This window comes from Microtus oregoni, unplaced genomic scaffold, assembly GCF_018167655.1.
Source record: "Microtus oregoni isolate MIOR12 unplaced genomic scaffold, Mior012 000036F_ref0000092, whole genome shotgun sequence".
NCBI lineage: Eukaryota > Metazoa > Chordata > Mammalia > Rodentia > Cricetidae > Microtus > Microtus oregoni.
Window position 1 is genome coordinate 22,311,692 of NW_024543095.1, and position 17,312 is coordinate 22,329,003.

The 17,312-nt window shown below is 40.6% G+C and overlaps 1 protein-coding gene across 1 annotated transcript in view; it reads right to left on the reverse strand.

The window, feature by feature from the left end:
* Ranbp3l (RAN binding protein 3 like) overlaps positions 1-16,876 on the reverse strand; it is a 44,519-nt gene extending 27,643 nt beyond the window's left edge. Inside the window, exon 1 of the mRNA XM_041631188.1 lies at positions 16,337-16,876. Within this exon, the coding sequence (XP_041487122.1) occupies positions 16,337-16,427 (91 nt within the window). The 5' untranslated portion in view covers positions 16,428-16,876. The remainder of the gene's footprint in view (positions 1-16,336) is intronic.
* Between the last annotated feature and the right edge of the window lie 436 nt (positions 16,877-17,312).

Genomic DNA, 17,312 nt, shown 5'->3' on the forward strand with positions numbered 1-17,312 from the left:
TGCAGAACGGGACCCAGTGCACCATGCCCCAGGAACACCCCAATTCAAATAGATAGAACCAAGAACTTCTAGAAGAAAAAATGAAATTGGGCTCAAGATAGGAAGATCTAGCATATATTGGCAGCAAAGTAACTTAATTGTCCTACTCCCAGCCTATCAGAAGTCCGAGATCTTCACCTTTATCCAGGACACCCATCTAATCCCCTGGCAAGAGCTCAGCTCAGTGTTGTCTGCGTATGCAATGGCTCTGCTTCTCAGGCCCTTCCAGTGCTGTGGCAGTGTTTACAACAAATATGCAACTTTCCCGTTGTTTTAATACATACCACAATTTCCCCATCCCGAAAAATTAGGGTGAATTAGAAGTTTTTGCCTCTATTTTCTATTTCCATATGTTTAGTTGACACCCAATCTGTTGAATATACTTCCATCCACTATAAAAGTAGCTGGTGATTTTACTGATGAGTCATCTTAGAGGAAGGGATTTGGATCCAGTGGACCACAAGGAGGGTCTTGAAGGTAGAGGACACTAAGAGTGAAGCAGCTTTAGCCTGAGTCTGAAAGCCTAGTGACCATCAGGTTTCTGCTACTTGGTTCCCCAGCCTAGAAACAGTATTCTTCTCAGGGCAGCTTGGTAGTTGAGGGTATGGAGAAACTAGTTTTGAGGTTTTATGGGATTTCTGTGTGTGTCAATATGTGTCTCTGCATTTATATGTGTTTCTTGAGCTTTTTCTTTGGCTTTTTCTTCTGTTTGTCCTCTTCTGGTTTGTTTCTTTTGTTTTATCTCATTTTATTTTATAGTTATTATTTTTAAGTGCCTACTTGTATCCTAATGAGAGACAAAAGAAAGATTTTGGTGGGTGGGAAGGGTCTGGGAGGAACTGGGGGAAGGGAAACCATAATCATAATATATTGTATTTGTTACTAAAAATTTTTTCAATAAAAAATACAAAAGCAAAATAGCCAGCAGTAAATTAATGAAAAGAAAGGGTATCCTCATGTTTTTAAGTTTATTTCCTAGTGCTTTCTAAAAATATTTATTTTTATTAAATGAGTAAATTTGGTTTTTCATGAATTTTACAACAAACTGCACTGCATATTTCAACATCAAGAGACTATTCTTTGGATAAATGTCCTTTCTTCCTTCCCTCATCAGGGCAGTAGCAGACACATGAAATGCTTATGCAAGTCCTGACTTGTCTCCCCCTGTTCACCTTTTGGAATGTTTAACTGGATATGGCCCCAGCAAACACTGTGAACATTAGACCTGGCTGAGTTCTCTGGCGTCTCCTTTCTGCACTGGCACAGCACAAAGACTTACAAGTTTGCATCTATTTTAGCTCTTGTAAACCATATTTAAATATAGTCCTATGTGACAAATGAGTAAATGATCACCAGGAGCCCGGGATCCGGTGTTGCATGTGTATTCCTGCACAGCGATTGTTGCCACTTCAGTTACGCAAAAGGAGTCTTTTCTTTTTACTGTTACATGTTCATATTCTGACTCTCAGGACTTTGTTCCAGAGTGTGTGCAGGTAAATAATAGTGACTCTAGCCACTCAATATGCTGAGCCTCAGCAAAACAGTAACAAGAGAAAATATTACCTTTTGCAAGAATATACCCATTTCTTCATAATTTGAAGGTGCTATTTTGTTATTAAGAAGACTGCTGTGTTATGTGCTTCTATGAGAAGGGCTTTTGTAACCTTAAATGTGTTTATTAGAGCATCTGTGGGCCTCTGGAGCGATAGATAATTCTAGAGTGATCCGCTTGCTCTTTCTCTACACCATTGCCTCTTTTGGGCCTGGGGGCTAATAAAGATGCAGACTGTGTCCCTGGATGTGCTTGGTCAACCAGTACCATTTGGAAATACATATTTCATTTGACAGCATCTGTAATCACATTTTCCCTGAGAATAGCTCCCAGTGTGAAAAGCTCCCATATGCTGTAATGGAGCTCACTTTGCTGAGGGAGAGAGGAGCAGAAATACAATCTACGTTTCGTGGGATACCGAAGATGTTTCCTGAGCAGACACATGGGTTCAAAGTGCCTTATTCTTAATGTTAATCTCAACTAATTGTCCAGCAGTGTTTATGTTAAAATTAAGCACATAATTTTGATGCAAAAATATCTTCTTCATAAGAATTAAACCACTATTCTAAAGGACTACTGATCGGTTACCATATATTCATGCATTGAATTCAGATAAACTACATCCTTCCCTCTCAGCAGACAGATAACACTGTTTTTAAATTCCTTCATGATTCACAAAACACAGTCATGATGAAGATAATGAATGTGAGTTTCTCAGGTTCCTAAAGCCCATCCAACTCTGTCTTGAGTCTTTGAGCAAGCGGCATAGCACAGTGCTCTGCTGAAGTCAGGTCCTTGCAGGTCTAGCCAGCAGAAAGGAAGCCAGCCTGCCACCATTTATGTGACCTGAAACTTTCTCAGGAAAGTTGAAAATAGCCCTTTAGGTGTAATGTCTCATGATCATTGGATTCTCGGAATAAATCAGTCTTGGAGGATCAGAAAACATTATTCTAATTGCATGATGACATTTTAGTTATTCTAAGTGGTAAAGTACACAGAGCAGAGCATTTGCCATTTTAACATTCTAAGGGTGTAAAATGGCATTAACCACACTCACGTCACTGCTAAGGATCACCATAACCACCCTCTCCCCAGAGCTTCCTTCACATCCTTCACCCAAGACCTGGCTTCATTTAACAGTAAATGCCTCATTCCATAGCTTTTCCCTGGCCCTGAAAACTACCATTTACTTTCTGGCTTTGACATTTCCACATATTTCAGAGAAGTGGGGTATTCAATATTTGTCTTTTAAATTTGTCAGTATTTGTATTTAAAATTGTGTGTGTGTCTGTGTGTGTGTCTGTGTGTGTGTGTGTGTGTGTGTGTGTGTGTGTCTGTGTGTAGCACAGTGAACACATGGGGGAGTTGGTTCTCTTTTTCCACCATGTGGTTCCCAGAAGGGGAATTCAGGTCATCAGACTTGGTTGCAAGTGCCTATACCTGATAAGCCATCTGCCTGTCTTTTATGTCTAACTTATTTCACCTAGTATAATGTCTTCATTCATATAGTAGCAAAGGCTGAATAATGCTCAATTACCTATCTGTCTCTCTATCTGTCTATCTCTCCATCCATCTACCTACCTACCTACCTACCTACCTACCTACTTACCTACCTATCTTTCTCTCTCAGGGGGTGATGAAGTGCATAGAGTATTTACAGCTTTATTTTAGGGGTATAAAGTGACATTAACTACACTATACTATATAACACATTGTTTTTTTAATCTATTTGTTCATTGATGGATATTTAAGTCAGCACTTCCCCGTTTTCTTCTTCCTCATTTCTTTGATGCAGTTGGCTCCATACATCTAACATCTACATGCCCTTACTAATCTCCCATCTTCTACTGTCATTTCTTCTTTATCCCCCTCCTCTTACACACTCATTGTGTTGTCTACATGTTTAATGTTAGAATTAGTATACATCAGGTCTATTTTCTTCTATGCATGCAGCATTGGTGACTTAGTCATGTGAGGCTTGTGTAACTACTGAGCTACACACTGGTCCCTAAATACTCTGCTATGTTCAAATGAAATTAATCTGCAGTTACCACATCTTAAATTCCCTATCCATATGAGGTGTCAGCTCTTACATAGCTGTACACAGATGCAGTTCATTGTCCTAACCACTGACCTTGAGCACAGTTTTCAGTTCTAGTTTAAGACTTGTGTATAATGTCCGTGGGACTAAGTGATCTTTGAAACCTTGACACGCAGCAATTTACGAATGCCAACCACTTGAATGAACTGTTTAGAGAGTAGATCTTTTCCTTTATCTGGGGTGTGCAATGATCGAGGACAGAACCAGTGTTTTAAGCTTAAGGCTGAGAGTGGGAGACTTGCTCACAGAGGCAGAGGGAAGTTCACACGTCTATGATACAGTTTAGATTTGTTTTCCTTCTTTTTCTGTGTCTTTAAATTTGTGGCTACACTTATTTCCTAAAACTCCCTCCAGACTTTGCTGATATTGCTTCACAACCAAAATAGTCACTCTCTTTAGTTAAGTTTAGCTTAATTTCATTCTCAAAATGAAAAGCAGTGGAAAAATATCTTAACTCTACCCATATTTGAGACTGAAACACCTTATAAATGAAGTTATCTTATTAAGTAAAAAAAATTCATAGTCAGCAGTGCTAGTATGTCTTGCCTGTGGTTGGTTTATTAACACACCTACGGAAATGCACATGAGCGTGCACACATCTTTATATACAACCCCATTCTCTGCAGATGACTAAGAATAACCCAGATAACCCCAGATCAAAATGGTCTACTTTTAATGTTCTTAGACTTTTTCCTTATTTTGCTCTTTCTCTTTAAATGGCAATGCCCTGCCCTCTTTAAAACTTGTGTGCTGTTCTGTTAGCCATTCTGTGGATTTAACCATGGTCCTCTTGCTGGCTAGGTAAGTGCTCTTCCACTTAGATGTGTTTGTAGTCCTCCTTTTCTTACTTTACTTTGAGACAAGATCTTGCCAAGTGGCCCAGGCTGCCTTTGACAGAACTCGCTCTTAGGCCAGCCAGACTTTGAGCTTGGTGACTCTTTTACTTCAGTCTCTGGAGCAGCTTGGATCTTAAGCATGTGTCACCATACCTACTATATCCTAGTGTCTAGCAAACTGTATTGGAACAAGAGAAGATTTGATGCCAATTGCTTCAGGATGTCATGGCTCAAATCCCTCCAGATCATTGTCCCTGGCTGAAAGTCTAGATCATATTCCTATGTGCATTTAGCTGGCTATCAACATCCCTGGCAGATAAGGTGTCTGGTCACTAGGTAGAAGGAATGCGACTTTAGAAAGAATAAAGTGTTTAGTACATTTTAAATCCTGACTTTGGGGTATTTTGCTAGATTTTCCCATCTACTTCATTAAAAAGCAACACAGGTGTGAAATTTCCTTTGCCAAAATGTTGATTAAAATTTCAAGCCGAGTTAATGATTTAATAGAATAGCTGACTCAACATTTGAAATGTCGTCTCCTGTTTAAGTTAGAAAAGAAAGCTGGGCCTGGGACTGTAGCTCTGTAGCTGAGTACTTGCCTAGCATACATGAGACTGTCAAAAACAAAAGGTGAAGTAATTACAATAGTGACCGTTATTCAGCCCCTTTTAAGTTTGTACATTTGAAGAATCAAAACCCGAACCATTTCTCTCAAGCCATTTTGGTCAAGTTAAAAAAAAAAAATGGTGCATTACTTTGCTTAATACTTCATAAGATGTAAGACACGGGTTCTCAGCATTAAACAAAACTGCTAGCCTGGTCCGCAAGTTGCTGGCGTAGGGCCCATAGGTTTGCAGTGACACAGTTATATTTTCTTACCAGTTTTGTTTAGACTAAAAATTACCCTCCTGATTTCAACTGGATGCGCTTCAAATCCATATAGAATTTAATTGGTGACTTAGTAGCGGCCTATTTGAAGCAACTAAACCACAGAATGAGTTCAAGGGCATGAGCCACCAGGGCAACTCTTTTACAAATTTACCTGAGTGTGGAACAGGCAGTGAGCATGGCTCAGTCAACCTAGACTCAGGTCTGACTCAAGGTTATCTTAGCTACCTTTCGTAATGAAATAAATAAAGTGCTTAGTGGTATCTGGAATATAACTAATGTTCCATAAACACAATTTGTCTATAGGTGATATGTGAATGCTGTGGTATGGTCTAAGACACAAAGCTACTTTTCTGCTCTCACAAAGGTTGTAAAACATTGCAGCATTAGTGCTTGTCTCCGCAAACCACAGGGTCTTGTAAGTCCCTCACATAACACAGAACAGAAAATAAGGATTACGGTTAGATTAGTACTGTGTTCCCTTCCCCACTTGTGGCCGCACACGGGTACGTGGGCTGTAGGTATGCCGAGGCCTTACCCTTCATCCCATGGGGCCTCCAGACTCCACCTCTGAACGCTGTGCAGACTTTATCACTGTTGTATGTATGTCTGATAGCAGAACCCATGAGTGTGCACTTTTCCCTATGACAGCTGCAACTGGCTTCAGAAGGCATCAGCATAGGTTTATGATTTGCGCTGAAGGCTCGCCAAAGTTCACTACCTTTGGTATCCGATGACACACTGGGGTATTTGTCCCCAAGGGGCTGTTTTCAACACCAAGCAATTCTCATTACTACCGCCACACTTATCTATCTCAGTGTCAGAAAATGTGAGAGTTCCTGCAGCAAGGGTCAGAAATAAATTTGCATTGAAATTATTGACATTCAAGAACCTTGGATTATCTAAGCTATTTTAGCAGTAACTCCTAGTCTTGCACAAATGGATGGAAGGATATGGCAAGGCACAGAGTCTGTATCCGGGTTCAGTGTACAGTGTTTTTACTGCAAAGTCCAGTGTGCATTACTGAAGAGAAGACTTCCTAGCTAATGACTAACTGCGCAGAACACTGTCTGCAGAATGCTGTTTTGTCTGAGCAAGCTTAATAGAAAAGATGTAACAGATTACTAAAAGCAAAGGAAGTTTGGAGCATCATATTAACTATTTCATTCTTGTTTGCACATAAATGCTTGCTTGATAAGTGCCCGCCAGTCCAAAAGAGCTTGGCCTAAGACTTACCTTATTTTAACATGGCAGTGCAATTGTCAGGGAATAAGTTTTTACCTCATCTCTAACTTTTTGGTGGTTACCTCTCCACAAAAATGCCAAGGCTGTAAATGACTAAAAGGTCCAAATTAGTATGTAGTCATCTCATTCAGAATCAAAACCAAAGACCTTATATAAGTGCCTTCCATCCCTTCTCTCAGCTCTTACTCCGTCCTTATCACCCATGTAAGCCAACTCCGTCCTCAAAGCACTGGTATCAAAGTGTGACCTGCAGCAGCTGCAAACAGCAGATGAGAACATGCTAGAAAGGAAAATTCTCAGCCCTACCATCCCCCTCCCCCAGACATTCTAGGTGGAAAGTCACCATGGGGAAACCTAGCAGCTTCCAGCAGCTGTGCCATTTGATGGCTGGTTGGTTAGCTTTTGAGTCGAAGCCTTGCTTTGTAGCCCAGGCTAGCCTGGAATTTGCAATCCTACTGCTGGCTCTCAAGTACTAGGTGCAACCCCAAGTTTGTGAACCCCATCTGACACACCGTTATATAATAGTCCCCCAGTTATCTTCAGATATTGTTGTGAGTATTCTGTTTTGTTGTTATGGTCTTAACCCTGCTCTAAGCTCAATTTATCATAAGTGTGTAGATGGTCATCCCTGTACATGCAGGCAGCGGGGTAGTGAGCTTGCGCTAAAGCCAGGGAACGAAGAACAAAAATCTCATGCAGAGTCTAACTCATCAGCCTCCCTATCTGTACTTTTGCACCAAACTAAACCCAGAGGGCTGCGACCCCAGAGTTGCGCAGCTTTCTCCCTCACTTCCTGCAGGACTCTGAACATTCCTCTTTCTTAGTGAATCCTGCCTGGTTGTTTAACGAGCACTGCCACTAGGACACATTCTGTCCTTTCCATTCTCTTTCTCTGTTTGTAGAAGAACCACTTAAACCACATATCCTAATTCTTTCCTTACTGTCTGCCTTTTGGCCTGTTAGAAAGTGGTGTCAGGTGGGCAGGACGTTCTGCCTGCTTTGCCCTCTAGTACCTTAAGAGAGTACTTCATGCCAGAGGTTCAGAAAACATCTATTTAATAGAATGAGTGAGGTTCTTCATGGGTTTAAGCAAGAGGAAGAAGTTAAGAGGGGGAAGAAAGTTCATAAAATGGTCCATTTTTGCTGTTTGCTACAAGAATATTAATGAGATACCATGGATTTAATGAAAAACCTGAATTTTGAAAAAACTTCAGAGGAGCCATTGACTCTAAATGATGTTCTATGCCAGACAGAGGCTGTAAAAAGCAAAACGCTAAGGTCTCTCCCTAGCTATTTGGGGTGGGGGGTTTGGGGGATCAAATTTAATGCTTTGTTCATGATTATCACATAGCCCACCACTAATCTCTACCCCTAGCCCAAGCTGTGAGACAGTGAATCATATTTCCATTTATCTGTCTTAATCTCATTACTTTGCTAATTTTATGTTACTGTGCTATTAACATAGGAGTTCTCAGCTCAGAGATAATTTAAACAACAAAGTGGTACTAATTAGCAAGCTCATATAGAGTAATGGCTCACATTTCATACTGAGGGCTTGATAGTTCCTGAGCTGAGCTGTGGCCACACTGCCAATAGGATATGTTCTTTCTTCTTCCACGAGTAATTGAAATTCACCAGGACACTCCAGTTCCTTCGTTATTCACTGAAGTTGCCAAGAGAGGCCTGGAGGCAACTTTAGAGAGCAGAGCCTTCCAGGCAGTCTCACATTTAAAAGCACGGAAGGACAAATCACATACAATAGAATGCATGGGTAAGTTGGACAACTGTATATCCTCAAGTAACCAAACCTCCATCCTTATGTAAGGCATGTTCGCTACCCAACAAGTTCCTTTATTTCCTGTTTGAGTATTTTCCCTACCTTGGGAACAACTGTTGTGATTTCCGTCATCATGGCCTAGTTTTGTTTAAGAATTTCATGTAATTAGATATATGATTATATCTATATGTAATTAATGTATGATATAATACATCATAAACTTTTTGGTGTTTGGTTTATTTTGACTCAAAACAGTATTCCCCGGACTCACCTTCATGACTGATTATATCAGTGATCCAGTTTTCTCTACTAAATGGTATTCCATCTATGGATACACACAGTGTGTTTATCTATGCACAGCCATTTATAAATAAAAACTGCTTTGTGCATTCATTCATTTTATACTTCCTAATGGAAGTGATGGTTCATAGAGCTAACTCTAAAAACAAAACAAAATAATAAAATAAAACTACTAACTCAGTTTTCAAACCGATTAAACCACTTCACAACAGCATACAAGTTCTCCACATCTTCTTTCAAATGTCATGTTATTAGTGGTTTAAATTTTAACACCAGGGTGGGACGGTGGTGGTGCATGCCTTTAATCCCAGTACTCAGGAGGCAAGGCAGGTGGATCTCTTTGAGTTCGAGGCCAGCCTCATTTACAAGAGCTAGTTCCAGGACAGGCTCAAAGCTACAGAGAAACCCAGTCTAGAAAAACCAATAAAAAAAATTAACCAGCATGTTTACATTAGTTATCTTTCATACTGTGGCAAAATAGCACCAGTTCTCCAGTTACCCGTTTAGAAAGAGGAGAAATGTATTCTGGCTCACAGGTTGAGAAGTTTAAGTTCATGGTCTTATCATTCGGGCCTGTGGTGGCACAGCAGTGTGGCAGAGTTTTGGGGAGTCTGTGGTCAGAAAGTTAAAGAGAAAAAGGCAGAAGACCCATTAACCCCAAAGGCATGTATCTCACAACCTTGTGGCCTTCCAATGGACCTCATTGACTGAAGGCTCCAACACCTCCCAGGAGTACCACACCCGCTTATAGCATTTAACATGTGGACCCATGGTGACGTCCCACAAACTACAGCATGTACAGATGCATGGTGATGCCTTGTGGTGGTTAATTCTGCATTACTCTAAGAAAGAACAGTGTTGGGCATTTTTAATGTACTTGTTGGCCATTTTGTTTTAGAAGTATGGTCAGACCGTTGGCCCACATTTTGAATCAAATTCTTTTTCTTGAGCTGCAGGTCATGTATGTGTGTGTGTGACACACTATTTTCTCCCAGTCTCCCTTCTCCGCAGCACCGTTTAAACAGTAGATATTTTCAATGCTGATAATCTAATTGATATACTTTTATAGCTTAGTGATTTTCATGCCTGGCATGAAAAACTTTGCATTCCATTGGCAGGGATATTCTCTTACACTTTCACCAGAAATTTTGTACACTTAGCTTCTGGGTTTCAGTCGTACCCCATCTCAATCTGACTTTTATAGAAAAATGGGTTTTCAAGTTTGTTTTTAGAAATATGTTCTAATATTTGTTATAGAAATGTTACAGAAAATACCCCCTTTTCTCTTATTAGAGTTATTTTGTGGTCTTTGTATGGGATTTCTGAGATGGCACAGCAGGTAACGGCACTAGCTGCCAAGCCCGATGACTTGAGTTCCATTCGAACCCCTTGGTGGAAGGAGAGTACTGACATCCACCATTCATTCGTCCTCTGACCTCCACATGTGAGCCATCATACATGTGGGCCATCATACATGTGAGACATCACACATGTGAGCCATCACACATGTGAGCCATCACACACGTGAGCCATCACACACGTGAGCCATCATACATGTGAGCCATCATACATGTGAGCCATCATACATGCGAGCCATCACACATGCGAGCCATCACACATGCGAGCCTTCACACATGCATGCCCATGCACCTGACACACACACTAAATGAAACAAACATATAACTTTAAAATATATTGATTTCTGGGTATCCAAATCTGTCCCAAGAATTGATTTTCTATCCTTAAACCAATATTACACCATCTAGAAATCCGGGATTAGAAATTGTCAACTTCAAGATGTATTAACTATTCTAGATTCCTTAGATTTCCTTATGAATTTTAAACTAGCTTGTCAAGTTAAAAAGAAATTTGGCTGGAATTACAATGATGAAACCTTGATTCTATAGGTCAGTGTGGGGGAGGCTGGTTCCTTAATAATAGTGAACCCTCCAACTCATGAGTTCGGGCTCTCTCTCTCTTTCTCTCTCTTTTCTCTCTTTCTGTGTGTGTGTGTGTGTGTGTGTGTGTGTGTGTGTGAGAGAGAGAGAGAGAGAGAGAGAGAGAGAGAGAGAGAGGTGGGGGTGTACTTACTCCCTTGTAACAGGGTCACTGAACTGGGCTAATGGCCAGAAAGACCACCTCAGTACTGGTGTTACAGGTATACCTATAAGATACACACACATTGTGTGTTTATCCAATAGTCTTGATTCTCTTTGGGTTTTTTCTATTGGTCGTCCGTAAATAAAGGCACTTCAAATTCTTTCTAATATGTTAGCCTTTTATTTCTCCTAAAGAAACTTAGTATACTGGCAAGCACGTTCAACATAGTATTGGCTACAGGTGGTAATACTGAGTGCTTTCAGTTCTTGGGAAATCAAGTATCTAAAGACATTAACTAGTACTCATCTTTTGAATGTCCTGCTAGCATCAGGTTCAGAAATCTCACTTCTGTTATAAAGATTTTGATTTTCCCAATTAATGTTAAATTTTGTTTTTTCACATTTTTTTGCTTTTATTTGTTTTTTTCTTTTTTTTAATTTATTTATTAAAGATTTCTGCCTCCTCCCCGCCACTGCCTCCCATTTCCCTCCCCCTCCCCCAATCAAGTCCCCCTTCCTCATCAGCCCGAAGAGCAATGGGGTTCCCTGCCCTGTGGGAAGTCCAAGGACCTCCCACCTCCATCCAGGTCTAGTAAGGTGAGCATCCAAACTGCCTAGGCTCCCAAAAAGCCAGTACGTGCAGTAGGATCAAAACCCATTGCCATTGTTCTTGAGTTCTCAGTAGTCCTCATTGTCCGCTATGTTCAGCGAGTCCAGTTTTATCCCATGCTTTTTCAGACCCAGGCCAGCTGGCCTTGATGAGTTCCCAATAGAACATCCCCATTGTCTCAGTGTGTGGGTGCACCCCTCGCGGTCCTGAGTTCCTTGCTCGTGCTCTCTCTCCTTCTGCTCCTGATTTGGACCTTGAGATTTCAGTCTGGTGCTCCAATGTGGGTCTCTGTCTCTGTCTCCTTTCATCGCCTGATGAAGGTTAATATTCAGGAGGATGCCTGTATGTTTTTCTTTGGGATCACCTTCTTATTTAGCTTCTCTAGGATCACGAATTATAGGCTCAATGTCCTTTATTTATGGCTAGAAACCAAATATGAGTGAGTGCATCCCATGTTCCTCTTTTGGGTCTGGCTTACCTCACTCAGGATAGTGTTTTCTATTTCCATCCATTTGCATGCAAAATTCAAGAACTTAAGGCCATGCTCAACTTCCTTAGCGATCAGGGAAATGCAAATCAAGACAACTTTAAGATACCATCTTACACCTGTCAGAATGGCTAAAATAAAAAACACCAATGATAGCCTCTGCTGGAGAGGTTGTGGAGAAAGGGGTACACTCATCCATTGCTGGTGGGAATGCAAACTTTTTTTTTGCTTTTAAAAAATTACTAATGACACCCTCTCTAACACCCATGGTATTAGTAATAAGTTTTGTGGTTTTTCATTAGTTAGAATATTATTGATTTTATTGCTTTCAAATAAATAGCTTTTGAGAGCCAAGGATGTTCAGACCACTGCCTTAAGCTTTATTCTTAATATTAGAAAAACAAATGACATTTGTTTATTTGTTTTTCTTAAATATACATTCAAATATGTAATTAATATGGCCTTGGGCAGCTGTGCCTTTTTTTTAACATGTGGTAAGAATATATTTGCTTCAAAGTTTATCCTGAGGACAAGCAGTAAGTTCAGAAGAATTAATGATATTGATATTGATGATCAGCCCATCTCCCGAGTCTTTTTACCTTACAAAATAGAACTTGTATCATTAAGCCATCTGGTAGAACCACCATCCACCAGGGAAGTTTATTACGGTAAGGATTCCTACACTAGGTATAAGCTTGAACACAAGAAACAGTTTTCAGGCCTAAAGCTTCTCCCTTTCCAAACTCTTCTAAAGTAATCTGTACCTATCTCTACCAATCCTCGGCTGTAAATGCAAGTGATACTGCAAAGCTAGAACAAAGGTCATCTGAGCCTCTGCAAGGCTCCCTTTTGGTTGCAGAAAAACAGAAGCAAGTGTAGGTCCATTCTGGCTATATGTCACTCATACGATGTCACACTGTGTGTGTAGAATCAATGCTTCAGAACCACAAAGGAAAGTACAAATCTATTTGGAGAACCATAACTGTATTTAGTGATAACCTTATCTAAAAGAAATTAACATTTATAACCATGCAGAACCTATTGAAGTCCCTCTTGGTGCACATAAGTTTCTTTAATTTAGTTAATAAGTTCCCTAGGTAATAAATTAAGGGCATTCATACATAGCTACAGGAAACATTTGAAGAAAATATCACATTCACAATGATCCAATGTAATGTGTATTTTGTGGTTTAGAGTCTACCCAAAGAGTTGAAAAATATTTGCTCAGTTCTTACTATTTAATTCCTCAGAAACCCTACATTAGAATGCAAACTTAGGATAAAAATGTGTTTGCATTCTCAGTGTCTGGTACTCATCTACTCCGTGGTAGGTATTAATTAAAATGTATTGGTTATAAATTAAAAGCTGAGGGTGTTGGTCTGTATTTCTTTTTTTTGTATATTTTTATTTTTCTGAAAATCGATTGTTTTTTATACAGTATATTCTCCTTGTTTTCCCCTCCCAGTTTCTCCACACCTCCCCTCCCATCAGAATCCCCACCCTTCTCTTTCTCATTAGAAAACAGGCATCTTAGGATGTCTTTCAATTCTTGACTTTTAGGAAACCGGATAAGGTATGTTGAGAATAAAGCACAACCAGAAAATTACCAAATATGAAAAAAATAAATATATGTGTTCTTGGCCCTGTTCCTTTCACAGAACTTCATGAGTTGTGAATTTCCTGAGTGATAGTGTGTGTCTTTTTATGTGGCTGGAGTGATTATAGTAGACCATTAGACAGTTTTAAGAGGAGGGCTGGCCACATCAAGAAGACTAAGCCCATGACCGGAGGTTGAACTACCCAAGAGATGTAGAGAAGGGCTGGTAACTGAGTTTGATCACATGATCACTGACATCATCAATCACACCTACATAACGAAACTCACATAAAGCCTTCAGACACTGATCAGTGGAGTCTCCTGGCTGATGAATATGTTAGCATATGGAAGTAAGGCGGCCCTGACTGTCTAGAGGCCCAAATAGTCAAAGAACAAATAATGTTTATCTCTGCAGTCAACCAAAACAGTACATTTTCATGAGTGACTAGATAGAAAGACTCAAATACTAGAGTTAAAAAAAAAATAAAATACATTTGCACACTGTAGAGAGGGCTCAATATACGAATGTATACTAAAGCTGGCCATGCTTCAGCAGAGTTACATGTTAGTAAATCAGAGTCGACATGGTAGAAATCGACCTGGTTGAAGTGAGGCCAAAGGCATGAACTCAGGTAGCTGGCGTATCAATCTGTAGCCCCGCCTCACTCTAAGGCGGTGGGTCTGCCTCCTTGTTGAACTTTACATACTAGGAAGAAACAAACATAGTGTTTGGGAAAAACCATTGCAACCACACTGAATGAGTACCTCAAACCCCAAGACTGCAATAAATGGAAGCTTGCAGATTCTAGAAACTGGGCCAGCGTGGAACTGTGTCACTTGTCAGTTCAGACCTCTCGATGGCATTTCTGCGGCACGCAGGGACGAGTCTGGACTTCATTAGCGAGCCTCACGACTTTATGGATTATGGTTTTGAGGGCAGATATTTTGAGAGTTGGCCACAGAAGAATATGATTGCTTTCAAAACATTCCAAGCAAAGAGCTTCAGGCTGAGAAAACAGGAGTAGGCTGCTAGTCTTGGTATTTTGGGAAGTGTGTCATCATAATGATATTTCCAGGCTTCTCTGGATGAGGCCAGAGAAACCATCAAGGCAGCCTTCCTTAAATTAAAACAACAGTGGGGTATTATTTTCTACTTATAAAATTGGAAACAAATTTTAAAATTAATGCCCAGTATTACTGAGATCATACCCTTTCATTCATTATTGCAGAGTGGAAAAACCACATGGCCAGAAAGAAAAGTTTAAAAAGTGCAATAATCTTTTAAACATAGCATTCTCTAAGTATTTATCCAATGAAAATAATCATCTGTGCACAGATATAGCTGTTAATTTCTATTCAACAGTGCTAATTTTAGTGAAAAATGTCTGACATTGACCACTGAAAATAATACTCTAGAGAGCATATAATGACTTGAGAATTTGGTCATCATACACTGTTAATTAAAAGGCAGTTTACAGAGTACTGTGTGTCAAATAAGTCTCCTTTTCTATTTCAAAAAACAAGCAAAATAATAATCCAAGTATAAACATTTTTTTAAAAGTTAGACTGCCTATTGAAATATCCCTAGTGCCTATCTTTAGGTGGTAGGTTACAGGGCACTTTCAACTGATTTCTATTATAAACATTACATCTAGATGAAGAGAGGTAAGGTCTTAAACATTTCAAGTAAAAAGAAGCAACAGATAAACATATGAAAAAAACCATAATAAACTAAGGGTCTCTAGTAACACAGGAGCCGTGTACAGTGGTGCCTAAAGATATCGGTTCAAAGCAATTTATTTTAACCCGGATGGTGTAGCATGTTCTGAAATGACTATACTGTAGTATTTTGCAGGAATCCTCTCCTATTCATGCTATATTAAGCCCTGTGTGGTATGAGATCACTTGGCTCGGCTCAGGATTCTTGCAGTGAGGTGGCTTGGGACAGTCACCAAATGTTGGCACACATGCCACCTTGAAGGTTTTCACTTGAGGTTTCAGTTTATTAGCCGCTGCTCTCTCTGAGAGTGAAATCCAAAGCTGGGTCTAGAGGGAAGCAAAATGAGGAGCTCATGTGCCATGTCTAGATCCATCCCAGGCTGCCAAGAGGCTAACCTCCGGGGTGGGGTGCTGACGTCATCACCACACAGCCTTTCCCACAAGTGTCCTTAACAACAGACTGGGGATAGTTGGCCTATTCATATCAATCATTATGGTTCCCTAGTCAATCTGAAATGCTTTTTAAAGATTATTCATGGAAAAACTATGAGGTGTGAAGTTTAGATGCCCGTCAAGTAAAATCCCACACTATCTGTTCCAGCTCCTTTTGGACTATAAAAAACTGAGTGTCAAAAATATGTGTTTTCCACAAATGAATGAGTCAAATGTCCATACAAAGCTAGATTTAAACAAAGCCCTTACAGCAGTAGGACATGGGGAATAGTGCCAGGCCAGCAAAACTGTTCTCTGCCAAATTCCTTCAGTAGCCAAGTCAGCCTTGCCCCAGTGGGGGTTTTCAGCTAAATGTACTCTATTGTGCTCTACACAACTGACAATGGCTGGAAGTTTCAATACACGTTTCCAAGGAACGTGTATTCTGGATGCTTCTCTAACTACTGATAGCCCTTCAAATCAACAGTGAGACCGTGTTAACCCACTGTCGAGCCTCACTATTCTTCCTCTCCTCGGAGTTCAAAAAGCATTTTATAATCAGAACACCTCAGGAGCTACACCAGCCCACCCTTTCCGCAGACATGCAAATGACCAGAAAGTCAGAGAACACAGGGCTTAGCTCACTAGACCCACCTGGCTGTTGCTGGTCCTCCTGCACCTTCAGCTGGCACGTGCAGAGACTGGCAAACAGGTGGCTGTCGTCTTTCCTTTGTGTGGTAGACATGGTACCCACAATCTGGCTGTGCCTCAGGGATCACTAGGGCATTTTGTCTTAGCCAGTCATCTAAGACTGTCTCCAGAAGTCACTTGGAAAGAACACAGAGGCACACGCAGATCTCACCTCGCTTGTAAAACATTTACTCCTCGAACAAGCCGGAGTTTCTCCTGGTTAAGAATCCTGCAGTAAATATTTACCAGTGTTACATCTCCTGCCTACAAAGAGGCCAACTTGTTTGGCTGGAAGCAAGACTTCATTCTTACTTTGTTTCAAAGCGTTCTGAAACTTTCTCCTTACAGTGTAAAATCCTAAGAAGAAACTATCTCTCTCGGCCAGTTTTAGCCATTTTCGATTTCTTCTCTGATCTGGAGTCCAGACCCTCAAGCATAGAGAGGACTGCCAGAGAAAGTCCCAGGCAAAGGGGAGAGTACCGCAGGGTTAAACCCAAGTTTCTCTGCTTGGTCAGCTTTACCCCGTGACAGCTGGATGTGTACAGTTCTTAAGGGAGGCTGCAGGGGGAGGAGCCGAGAGAACTAGCTAATTAACATAAAGAGGCAGGCAAGAAATGACCTTCTGATTGCTTTAACATAGTGACCAAAGCAGGGATTGTAAAGAAGCCCTGAGAGCCGGGTAATTAACCATCTGACTTCGGCTGCCTCAACATTAAGGCACAAGCCCGAAGCAGGGCGTTGGTGGCTTGGATAGTCTCGGGCACTCGTGAAATGGAAAAGGTACAGCTGGTGCTGGCTGCTCATGAGCTCATGGAAATGTACCGCTGCAACTCTTGGATTCTGTAAACAGCTCCGAGGCTCCAAGCGAGGACAGTTACGGAGCTAAAGCAACTATTTAGAGTTCTGCAAGAAAAATAAACACAGAAAACTCTACCCAGCG